This window comes from Scylla paramamosain, chromosome 15, assembly GCF_035594125.1.
Source record: "Scylla paramamosain isolate STU-SP2022 chromosome 15, ASM3559412v1, whole genome shotgun sequence".
NCBI classification, from domain to species: domain Eukaryota; kingdom Metazoa; phylum Arthropoda; class Malacostraca; order Decapoda; family Portunidae; genus Scylla; species Scylla paramamosain.
In genome coordinates, this window is record NC_087165.1 from 14,131,012 (window position 1) to 14,144,065 (window position 13,054).

Consider the following 13,054-nt stretch of genomic DNA (forward strand, 5'->3'; position numbering starts at 1 on the left):
TATGTGGTGTTTTAATCCCTCTAAGTTAAAATATACAATTAAGTAGTTTTTACACCGTTAAGTCTTATACTTCAAAAATTTTAAAGTAGTACAACAAAATTTAATAATGATTTAGTCCCTCTTAACATTACACATACAGTCAATATTTCAATTCCTTATCCATGCATCTCGTACCTAACCTTCCATTCTCCCAGCAAAAAAACACTCAATGCTGACTCCATGTTTTACTCGTTCCCATCTCAAAGCACAGCCGACATACCAAGCTGACAAAACCACCGCTCAAATTCCATCACATTATCGCATCAATCAAATCATACGAGGTGCAAACATGACCGATGCCTCCGCCTGCCTTATAAACACGATTACCCTGAGGCGCCGCACGGAAAAAAGAGAGAGAGAGAGAGAGAGAGAGAGAGAGAAAGGAAAAGTCTATTACCATCCCCACCCTCACGAAAAAATGCCAACGGGAAACGTGATAATTGCCTCGAGTCGGTATTTCATCAGCTCACTTGATTATTTTCCTTCCCTCGTCACCTGTCAGGCCGGAGGAGGATGTTCACCCGCCTTGCTTCCCACGCCTCTCCTACGAGTATAACCCTCTCCGCTTCCTCACTCTGGTATTTCCCCGACCTTGTTCTCCTTCTTCTTCTTCTTCTTCTTCTTCTTCTTCTTCTTCTTCTTCCTTTTCTTTCTTCCTCACTTCCTTCCTTTCTGCGCTGTCTTTCTCTCCCTTAGTTATTCTTCCTTCTCTCTCAGCTACAGTGTTCTTTTCTCATAGTAATTGCTGAATCACTGTAATCCCATCTGTTTTTATTATTATTATTATTATTATTATTATTATTATTATTATTATTATTATTATTGCAGTTCTATTTCTTCCTCTTTCTTTTCTATTTTTCACTTTTCTCCTTCCTTTCCCTCTCTTCCATCTCCTCCTTCCTATTCATGTTCTTGCTCTTTTCATCCACCTCTTCTTTCATCATCTCTTTCCCCCTCCTGTTCTTTTACAATTTCTTTCCTTCTTCTTCTCCTTTCTTCTCCTGCTTCTCTTCCTCCTCTTCCTACACCACAACTACCATCTCCTACGCCTTACCTCCTCCACCTCAGCGCCTCCTACATCTCTTCCTTCTTTCCCTGCTCTTGCTTCTGTTCCTGTTCTCCTCTTGTCTAAGGTAGGTACAGCCCACAAGGTCGATCAGGAACGAACTCAAAACGTACAGAAGACAGTGACCCTTTCGGCAAACCAACTGTATTGCGTGCGTGTCTCGGGACGAATAACTGCATATTACCGAGCAAGGAAAGCAGCAGGAACGGAAGGGAGGGATAGGAAGGGAAGTACGGGAGAAGACGAGGGAAAGACGGCTAGAAGAAAGCGGTAAGGAGGGAGGAGAAGGCTGACGATGAAAAATTAGATGTTATGGGAAGAGGGAAGTAATAACCATCAGGTGTGGGAAAGGTGAGGAGGATGCGGCGATGAGATGGAATATGAGGAGGAAGAACAGGAGGAGAAGAAGTAGGAGGGGGATGAGGAGGAGGAGGAGCAAGAGGAAGCATTATATTAACAAAAAAAAGGGAGGAAATAAACGCTGATAAGTACATCACAATGACTTTTGAGCAGCAATCTCGTCAGCAATGTAAAAAAAACGCATCGTATATATCTATTCTTTTTTTATTCTCACAAACATACGAGTATGTTATCTTTCAGCGGCGCGGTGAGTTTTTGTAAATCTCCTCTTTACTTTTGTGGATGAGAGAAAATATCGCCACTGGTGATAACAAAGAATAATCAGTATGTCATTGAACGAAAGGAGAAGAAAAAGATGGGCAAGAAAAGAGAGAGAAAGTGAAAGAAAAAGGGAGAGGCAAAAAGGCAAGGAAGTATGGAGGTAAAGAAAGAGAAAGGAGAGAAAGTAAAAGACAGGCATGAATAGAAAGGGCAGGAAGTATGGAGGTAAGAAAGGAACAAGAGAAAAAAAACTATTGAGGTAAGGAGGAAGGAGAGGAAGGGAGAAGCTACAGAGAGGCGTGACGACGGAAGCAGTTCCTCAACCTTTTGCCGGAAACCGAATGTCCTTCCCCGTCCTTGCCATCCTTCATTCCTTCACTGGTGCGGCGGCCGAGGAGAAGGAGGAGGAGGAGGAGGAGGAAGATGAGGAGAGGAGAGACAGTAAAACGAGTCGAAGAAGGAGGAAGTAGAGTAGATACAGGAGCAGATAAGAGGAAGAGAAAAGTACAGGCTCATCATAAACTCCCGAAAGTCTCCTTCGTCGGTAGTGATAGAGGAGTTTTGGAAGTGATTACTGTTTGCACGCCATCCATTCCGTCTCTCACTGTGTTTTTGTAGATAATCCCTTGACCGGTTTTGCTTCCTGCCTCCCTCCTGTTGCGTACGTGTGTGTGCGTGTGTGTGCAGGAGCGGACATCAAACTTACGCACGTACACACACCATTCTATATCATTACGTATCACTTTGTCCGGTTCGAACGTATAAACTCGTATTTCCGAAGCCACACTCTCCCGTTTCACCGTTGTCTCTTCTATAAATAATCTTGCGTACGTGGCGGGCCGGCTACACTTCACTACAGGATGCTCGGTTGCGTAATTGCCAGTTATAATCGATTCGTTCTCAGGTCCTCTAGTCACGCGAGTATGAAATGTGTAATTCGAAACGGGAACTTCGTATTTCGCAACTCCGTAGGACAATAGCATTTGTAGTGGAGTTTTGAAGTCCTGTTTTCTTGGTCTTGGTTTCCTTGTGGTTTAGTGGGTATAAATAGAGGATTCTTTTGGTACAGTCTCCTTAGGGTTGTCAGGCACGTAACGCCCTGAGAGGTTAAATTTAACCTTTTCTGATTAGGTTAAGCTACCTTGTACACAGACTTTCCCCCTCCCCCCCCCCCCCGTCTCTCTCTCTCTCTCTCTCTCTCTCTCTCTCTCTCTCTCTCTCTCTCTCTCTCTCTCTCTCTCTCACCCACCGTCACCTATCCTAAGATGCCACACCGCAGAATTACGCGTATCACACACACACACACACACACACACACACACACACACACACACTCGACTATCGCTAAGTTCTCTCGCACGGGATAAAGAAACATTATTCTCTTTTCATCTGTGAAGAAATCTATTAATTCCATTCCACACCCTTCTTACATACACACACACACACACACACACACAAACACACACATACATAGAGAGAGAAGGAGAGGAGAGCAGGGTTCTTGAAGGAGGAGGAGGAAGAAGAGGAAGAGGAGCAGGAGCAGGAGGAGGAGGGGGAGGGTGTCCGTACTAGCGTGTTTAAAGGTATCGGAGGAGCGCTAAAGTCCCAACCACAAGACAGGAGCTTTGTGGTTACTCCAAATGACTCGGCGTTCGTGGGACAGTGCGCGTCGAGGGTGCAGTGCCGGAGGACACGAAGAAGGTGCCGGTTGAATGTGGTACCAAGGTGGCGGAGAGTGTACACGAATGAACTGAAACGAAGAAGAAACATCGGAAGACTTGGTGGTGGTGGTGGAGGTGGTGGTGGTGGTGATGGTGGTGTTTACGAGGATGTTTGTGAGGAAATGAACTGTCATATATAAACTGATATAGGATTGTAAAGGTGACGGTGGGGAGGGAGAGAGAGAGAGAGAGAGAGAGAGAGAGAGAGAGAGAGAGAGAGAGAGAGAGAGAGAGAGAGAGAGAGAGAGAGAGAGAGAGAGAGAGACACAGACAGACAGACAGACAGACAGACAGACAGACAGAGACAGAAAGACAGGCAGACAGACAGACAGACAGACAGAAAGACAAAACAGAAAAATAAAGATAAATAAAAAGACTGACAGTAAAAGAGACAGATTAAAACCAAACTTGATAAAAGAATAAAAGAAATACAAATGAAATGCACGGAACAGACAGGATGTGAATGATTTAAACAAATTAGAAACAAAACGAAAAATGCGATAAAAATAATACAAGAGAGAAAGAGAAAGAAAAGAGATGAAAACTGCAGAGAGGATTGTCCAGTATCTATAAACTGTGATACGGGGAAGAAATAAAGAAAAGAGGACAAAGAGAGGATGTTTGTGTTTCCTTCATAAAACTTAAAGATATATGAGCACCCTCCACAATAAGAGACATTCTAAAGGAAATTAAGAATATAAAACGTTAATAATTAAAAGTCTGGTTATCTGATATAACTAGAAAGATGAGGGAAACTTTTCGTGACTCTAATTTCCGTTCAGTTCAGCTCACTTCGGTCTTTGCCCCTTCAAGTCATTATTCCTCAGTCAGTCACCCCTATCCCTTAGTCGCCATTCTTTACTCACTTGACGAAAACATCCTTAAGTCATTCCTCGCCAGTGGAAACAGATACATAACCTCTATATTGCATAAAATCATACGCCACTGCATTTTTTGGTAGCCCTCTCATGAAAATCACTCTCTATAAGTTACTCTCAGAACTCCTTACCCAAAATCACCTTCTCATTTCTTACTCATCATCTCCTATCAGCAAACATATTCCCCAAATGCATGCGATCGTAAAAGCACTACGTTTTGGGCAATTCTCCACAAAGTCATCTTCATCCAGTTACTTTCAGAATTCCCAGCCCGCAAGTCACGTTCCTCTTACAGCTCCCTATCAGTTACTTCCCACCAGTCAACCTCCACCAGTTCCGTTTCTCACCTCCATCTCACTCCTAACCATCCACATCCACCAGTCACTTTTAAATAATCTAGTGAGGACCAACTGTGAGAAACGGAAATGACACCTACATACACTTACAAAGCTAACATTTTCATTCCTGTCGCCTGAACGCCTTGTGTCCCTGAAAAGTAAACCGAGAGTTTGGTGTTATGCTTTAGTCTCTCTTGAAATTTATACTCGCACATAAAATTCACCTTTTCGCTCTTTTCTCCTAAACATATTGTATCGTCCACAAGCAAGCAAGTTTGTTCTTCCTTTGCATTCCCTTCTGAGCCGCAAAGGTGCCGATGGTCATCTGAAGTGCCTGAGGAGATAATTATTAGTTTTTTCGTACCTTCCAGTGAGAGTCACCTAAGACACGGAACGAAAGACTAATAAGGGAGTGGGACGACCTTAGTACGTGACGGATTTCCTCACTCTCTCACTCTTCTGTCACTCTCTCCCTCTCCTCTCTTTGGGGAATGAAGAGTGTAATAAGCGTGTAATAAAGTCCTCCCCACTATTATGTAACTTACCAAATACATGTCACTGTGAAAACGTGTATTTTCGCCTTCACCTGGTGTTATCTTAAGCTTGCCTGTTTTGAAGTAGGACTGTTAAGTGATAATGTGAATTCTTCCAAAAACCGAGATCGTTCATTACTATGTCTCTCCAGCCGAAAAGAATATCAAGTTCTGGCTACATTATTTTCTGATGACTCCCCATGCTGTTTATAAAGAATACCTTTTGTATTCTTTGCATTCTTTCTTTTGTATTGTGCATGGAAACGAGTCAACAATAATACGGTGATACACATCACTCCCCTCAAGTTTACAGTTTACGATCTCAAAATTTCTGCCATATCTTTACGACATATCTGTGTTCAGTACTGCTTTTCATTTCATTAAAATTAAGCTTGCGCCGCTTCCGGAAGTAACAAAATCCAAAGACTGTCAATACAAGATTTTGTGGCGATAATAGCTAAAGAAAACGCTCAAAAATGAGACGTTAACCTTTCGACTCACACTGCGTGCAAACATTCCATTACCTGCCCTTAGCATCTTACAGTCAATAAATTATACATGATAATTTTGTTGATCATACAAATTAAGGTGTGGAGAAAGTAAAAAATGATCCTGTGCCAAAGGTTGTCGTTGTCTTGCAGCAGGGTGACAGCGCTCAATAACACACCCGCTACGTGCACGTCTGCACGCTTGATAACACTCGCTACGAGCAAATCTACACATTATATTTACACCATGATTATCTACCAGACAGTTATCATATTCTCATCGCTGTCGTACGTGAAGTACATTAGATACGATTAGTAATACATATATCAAATATTCTATAGTGCAATTTGGTATTAAAACAATTACTTGAAACTCACGTCAAACTCTTAAAAAAGATAATATAGAAGCCAAGAATGAATTCTTAACAGTACTTTTCTGACGCACACTTTCTTTCTCTTTCCAGGTAGAATCGCATGTTCGTGGTGATCAGAATGCTGCCCTTCAGCGTCGCCCCCTACCTGGCTTGCCTCCTTGCCCTCATGGCGCCCACCCTCGCCCAGGATTTAACAGATGACGTGGGGCAGCCCGTTCCAAGCCAGCCATCCCGGGACCCCACAGCACCTGAGCAACCCTTCGTGATTGGATCACAGCCCATCCAGCCCGTCCAGCCCGTCCAGCCCATCCAGCCCGTCCAGCCCATCCAGCCCATCCAACCCATCCAGCCCATCCGGCCCAACCAACCCGGCTCACTCCCCTCCGTTCCGATCCTTGATACAAACTTCGAATCGATCACCCTACAGATCTCTAACTGCCCGCCTGAGCAGGTAAGAGACTACTTAATTCTGTGACCTCGAATATCTATAATTAGGAACCATTACCATATGAGAAGAGCAACAGTTTGAACTTTTCTGTCATCTCACGTCTAATCACCGGTACCCCATGACCTCTCTCTCGTTCTACAGATTAACTTCGAGCTGGTGACGGGCTATGTGTACTCTGCCCCCGCCGACATGCTCGACTCGCAGCCCGGCACCCTCAAGCTGACAGACTGCATCGACATGTGCCGCAACAACCGCTCCTGCATGGCGGTCAACTACGAGACGGGCTTGTGCGTCCTCTTCTCCTCCAACGCTGACATGTATCCCGGTGAGTACTATAATCTGATAGGAACAACGACTCCTATGGGTTTCCGGACAGCTCTTATACACAATCTAATAGGAACAGTAACCCCAACGAGTTAATGAAAAGCTCTTACAGAATTAAAGTATTCAATGCATACTTACAATGCATTAATATAACTTGCTAGGAACAACTGTTTCTGAGTTTCCGAATAGTTCTACACACAATCTGCCAGGAGCAGTCCCTCGTAGTTTCTGAATACATGCAACAATCTTTTAAACGACACAGTTCTTCAGAAATTGGGTTAATTATTAATATGGGACTAAGTTTGGGAGACCTACTGATGAGGTGCATATTCTAAAGGTTCACTCTTCGCACAGGGTTGTGGAATTACCAACTGAAGATCTAAATTTAGCAGTGGCTCGTTATGATCATGGAAACCGATCAAGGGTAATCTCTTTAAAATTCCTTCTAATAGAGTTTCCTGAAATAAAAAGTTTAAAAGCCGCAAATGTGCGAGTACGTGGCAAGAGGAAATTTGTTGGGTAATGACTTATGAGCTGCACGTCTTGCCGCTGTGAGTTACGAGTTAACGGCACCGAGCTGTAATGGATAAGTGTTAGCTTCTCAATGGTTGTGGTTTCTGCGCCCCCACTCCTCAGTTACGCACAATCACGACTCAATAGTAGTTTCTTCACCTCGACCGAACACTACGTCAATGCACCGGCAAAAATTCCAGCACAAGTAGGTGCCATTAAAGCTCACTAATGACTGTACTAAGTGGAATGTAACGTCCAGGAAACACTGTACTTCAGATTATCTACTTTGTGTCCTACGTGTTCGGACAAACTTTTCAACTGCATTCCTCTCTCTCTCTCTCTCTCTCTCTCTCTCTCTCTCTCTCTCTCTCTCTCTCTCTCTCTCTCTCTCTCTCTCTAACACCCTCATGTCTGTTCTCCCAAAGATGCCGACACCACCACGAACACAACCACCAGCACCTTCCTCTCGTCCCTTGCCACCTTGTATATCATGAAGCAAAAACGAAACAGGACGAAGAAAAAACAAATAAAAAACAAAAGCCACACACACCAAATATCGAACCGAACCAATGGCGTCGGCAACATTGTGTGTGCGCAAAACTTCAAAGGTCGTGATGGGACGTGAGGGTAAATACTGACTCATTATCGTCCATCTGCCAGTCATGATTCGTGTTGGTTCTCGTGCCCTCTTGGAACGTTGCCACACCGAGTAAATTGTTGTGTATTTTGGTACCTCGAGTCGGTAAAATGTGCCGTGCGTATAGAATTTGTCTCTATGCGTCGGTGAGATGAGCTGTAGGTGCATGTTGTCTTAATATAACAATTGGTACCGCATGGCAAGACTAAGTAAAAAGACAAGACCGACGTGAGATTACATAACGAAGAGTATTGTATGAAATGCCTTAATAAAATGCTAAGTAACTTGACTAAACCGACATAAGAATAGATGAGGAGGAGCACAGTAAATAGTGCCTTAATAAAGAGTCCAGTGACACATGACATAGCGAAGTAAAAGAAACAAAACTGACACAAGAGTATAAAGAATAGAACGCAACAAGGTAACAATTGGACAACTGAAAAATACTGTAGGCATAAGGAGACTTAATAAAACGCTCAGTGACACACGACGAAGCGAAGTAAAAGAGACAAAACTGACATAAGATTAGACGAGGAAGAATGAAATGCAATACAACAAACGATAAAGTAAAGAAAAATATTGTACGTATATGGTACCTTACTAAAACGCCAAATAATAAACGATAAACGGAAGTTCTTGCAAAGGAGACAGAACTCACACAAGACTGAATGAGACAGAGTAAAATGCAAGAGTAAAAATATTGTAGACATATACGGAATCTTAGCAAAATGCTTAAGGGTAAACAATAAACCAAAGTAGACACGCAACCCTGACTTAGATGAGGAAAAGTGAACGCCATAAGACTGTGAAGCGTAAAGTAAAAAATAAAAACTGTATACATCTGGATTTTACGTTTGGGGATGCAATAAATCAAAACCAGAGCGCCACTTTTTATCAATCTCGCGTGCACTGAAGGGAAACGATCGGATCACGGAGAAGAGAAGATATAAACTGAAGGAAAAAAAATAGGAGAAGAAGGGAGAGGAGTAGGAGAAGAAAGAGGAAGAGAAACGAGAGGAGGAGGAGGAGGAGGAGGAAAAAGAGGATTAGAAGGAAGAGAAGGAAGAGGAGGAAAGAAACACAAAACAAGAGAAGATAAACAGAGAAAGATAAGGAAAAGAGTGACAAGGAAATGCTGAAGAAATTAACAAGGAAAAGAGCAGACAAATTACCAACTTATCCTTCACTGATAAGCCTAAAAACTCACTATTTTGCTCTTTTCTTCCTCGTTAAATCCTTCATTAAATCTACTCTTCTATACATCCAGCCTCTTCTCGCTTCTTTTTTTCTCCTTCTGGCTGTTTCTTATGACTCTGTGTGATACTAAGGGTAAAAAAAGATTGCGTTTATATAATGGGCTTTTGTTACATTCAGATACAAGAGTAGGTCCTCCGTGCAGTGGCGGGTCCTCTTTTGGTTAGTGCTCCTAGTGGCTTGTTTATCTTACAGAGTGATGGGTGTTTAATCTCTCTCTCTCTCTCTCTCTCTCTCTCTCTCTCTCTCTCTCTCTCTCTCTCTCTCTCTCTCTCTCTCTCTCTCTCATTGCACCTACAGAGTAATGACTATATAGAAGCATTTTTCATATTTTCTTTTCTTCTATAATATCTTTTCATCCTTCCCATTTTTCAATTTCTGTCCTTCCTTGCCTTCTTTCTCATAAATTCATCTGTTTTATCTCCCTCATTCTCCACTTTTTTTCTCCTTATTCTCCTTTTATTTCGTTTGTTTTCTACCGCTTCCTATTCTTTTCCTTCAAACTTACTTCCTTTTTTTTACTTCTCTCTCTCTTCATTTCATCTTTTATTGTTCAACTTCATGTTCCTCCCATTTCTTTTGTTTTCCACCTTTTCCTATTCTTTTTTTCTTCTTCAAACTCCATTCAGTATCTCGATCTCTTTCTCTCCAGCTGTTGACCTTTATTTTTCCTTTTATTTCTTTTGTTTCACACTTCTTTTTTTATCTTCCCATCATCTATCACACACCCTTCACTGTCTTTCCTTTCCGTCTCCTCCCGTATCCTTTATTTCCACCTCGTCTTATTTCAGTTCTCCCTCAAAATCCCATTCTTTTTCCTTTCCATTTCACGCCTTTTTTTCTTTTCCTATTGCCTCTCAGACTCCCTTCGCTCTCTCTCCTTTCCGTCTCCTTCGATTTCTTTTGTTCTCCACCTCTTCTTATTTTAATTCTCCCTGAAACTCCCACTTTTTTTTTCTCCTCGCTCTTGCTTCTTTTCGTCTCCTGCACTTGACCTTCACCCTTCCTCCACGTAAGGCATCGGGGGGCGACTACCTCACCACCTCCTCCTTCCTCCCCAGCGTTCTCTCAACCAAGACGCATCTGTCGCTCTTCCGAGGAAGTGTATTCATCCTCTCTCTCTCTCTCTCTCTCTCTCTCTCTCTCTCTCTCTCTCTCTCTCTCTCTCTCTCTCTCTCTCTCTCTCTCTCTCATCTTCCTTCTTCCTGTTTTGTCCATTTATTTCGAAATCAAATGATTTTTCCATCCTTTCCTCCTTTTTATCCTTGCACCTCTCTCTCTCTCTCTCTCTCTCTCTCTCTCTCTCTCTCTCTCTCTCTCTCTCTCTCTCTCTCTCTCTCTCTCTCTCTCTCTCTCTCTCTCTCTCTCTCTCTCTCAATCTACGTTCTGCGTGAGGTATGATGGCTGGATGGGAGGGAGGGAGGGAGGGAGGGAGGCTAGAGACGGGAAGAAAATCACATGTGGAAGAATTGGGAAGGAACCGAGCTGATAGAACAGTTATAGCAGTGCATCGGCAGGGAATGTGAGGGAGGCATGCTTCCAATAATACGTTAATGAAAGAGAAAATAAGAGACTTGGTTTTTTACTTTCTTGGTAACGTAAAAACATGTTTGCTGGTGGATATTTTCGCATTTAGTGTTATATTTTTCACTCACATATTCAAGTTTGCTCGTATTCGTCTAGAAGAAAAATGTACTTACTCCATATTCATACACTGGAAATTCGAATTCATTGGTGCAAGTCGTTCTTATATCCCCAATTAATGTTAAATTCGCTATTTCTTAAGTTCTATTATAACAAAGATACGCCTGCCTTATTCCTATTCATCTACAAGAAAACGTATATATTCCATTAAAAATTCTAATTCATCGGTGCAGAACGTTATCTTAAATCACCAACACATAAAGGCCATACAGAAACTAACGTCATTTTTCTTATTTCTCAGCTTCTACTACAACAGAGAAACGCCTTCCTTAGCCTTGAGTTTGAATTTAGCTTACAATCTTAAGTCGTATGAGCAATTCTCGAGTCGTACGTATATAATATGAGTTTTGTTTATAGGAGAAACCAATCAGAAAATTACAAGAGCTATAGGTAGAGCCACAACAATCATTAGCGCTAGGAGAGAGAGAGAGAGAGAGAGAGAGAGAGAGAGAGAGAGAGAGAGAGAGAGAGAGAGAGAGAGAGAGAGAGAGAGAGAGAGAGAGAGAGAGAGAGAGAGAGAGGAGGGGGGGAGAGAAGGAAGAACAGTTACCCGCTACGACAGACGGCAGCGGAAAGAGACACCATCCGCCCCGGGACACACCTGCGGAGATGAACAAGTGGTTGGGGAGGAGGAGGAGGAGGAAGGAGATAAAGAATGACGAGAAGCATCAGGAGCATATGGAGGATAAGAAGGGAGAAGAGTAAGGAGAGTGGGAGAGATCAGGAGGTAGGAGGAAGGAGGTAGGAGAAAGAAGATAAAGAGGTGGAAAAGGATGATGCAAAGAAGGGAAGAAGATACCTGAGAAAGGAAAAAAATAAAAGAGAAAAAAGTACATAACAAGTGATAATGAAAATAGGGGAGATGAGAGAGGCGGAAAGGGCAGGAGAGGAAGGAGGAGGAGGCCAGACAAAGGAAAATAATGAGATGGACACGGAGTCGTAGCTGTTGAACACGTGATAAGAAGTACTTAGGCACACAGGTGAAGATAATCCCTTGACCAGACGTGACGCAGCAGAAGAAGGCAGAAAGATGTTAAGAGGGAAAGAAAAGGCTGTACAGAGGCGCATCATGTCCATCTTGGGAAAGTAATAACTTTACCAAAAAAAATAAAAAAAGGAGTTAGTCATAGCGGAGGGTTTAAAGGTGGTGAGCTTAACAGTTAACTCCCAACAACAGAACAGTTCCCGAGGTGTAGGGGACTGAAGGTATTAGTGCCTCTCATTTATAGCATCTGGCGCCAGCGGTAAGGCGTGAATAGAAAGAACACTGTGTTACTTCAATTAGCAACAGCCTATTAATGAAACATAAAAACACGCGGACCGTAATAACGTGAACATAAGATCTTGCAAAACCGCCACGCACGTTCTGTAACTGTTTTGTGAGTCTGGTGATGAATAATGTAGTGTCTGTCTACGTGTCAAGACCAATAGCATGATAAGAGTAACACGTCTCAAGAAATCTAAAGAAGTGGATGCAATTTCCTTATTAAAATGGATAGCAAGTTGCGTAAAGCTGCCAAGATGTCTCCTTAACTGTTTCTTAGTGCTATTTAGGTAATGCCTGTTTAAATGTTACAGCCACCAAGAGTTATCACATCCTAAGCTAATAAGATTTCAGAATTACATTAAAACTATAAACACATCTCTGTCCAACTGTTTCTTGAGGAGCATGTTAGTAATTATGTAGTTTGTTTACTTGTTTACTTGTTATAAACACCAACTATGACGAATTTATCACATATTAAGTGAATGATATTAAAAGGATTGCATTAAAAGATCTCTCACTATTTCTTAAGGAGCACGTTAGTAATGATGTAATTTGTTTACCAGTTACCGCCACCAAACATGACAGAATTATCGCATCTTAAGTGAATAAAATTAAAGGAATTGCATGTAATCCCCATGTAAAAAGAGGATAACTGCACCTTTTACACTCATCTTCTGTCTCCTTGGGGCATCGCTTGACAAGACACCTTTCTTTTTTACCATCGTTACACTCGCAACAGATCACTTTATATTCTGGGAACGTCATTAATTGTTTTTTTCTTTTTTTTTATACACACGTATTCCTTTATCTCGTTCCAGTGGTTACTTTATACTCAGCTTAACATCCCCA

The 13,054-nt window shown here is 42.2% G+C and overlaps 2 protein-coding genes across 14 annotated transcripts in view; one reads left to right on the plus strand and one right to left on the minus strand.

The window, feature by feature from the left end:
* Positions 1 to 13,054, minus strand: part of LOC135107481 (serine proteinase stubble-like) — a 237,911-nt gene that overhangs the window by 200,879 nt on the left and 23,978 nt on the right. The window lies entirely within an intron of this gene.
* Positions 1 to 13,054, plus strand: part of LOC135107480 (uncharacterized) — a 44,507-nt gene that overhangs the window by 9,134 nt on the left and 22,319 nt on the right. For both annotated transcript variants that reach the window (XM_064017381.1, XM_064017380.1), the window contains exons 2-3: positions 6,149 to 6,509; positions 6,648 to 6,831. In XM_064017381.1, the coding sequence (XP_063873451.1) occupies positions 6,159 to 6,509; positions 6,648 to 6,831 (535 nt within the window). In that variant the 5' untranslated portion in view covers positions 6,149 to 6,158. The remainder of the gene's footprint in view (positions 1 to 6,148; positions 6,510 to 6,647; positions 6,832 to 13,054) is intronic.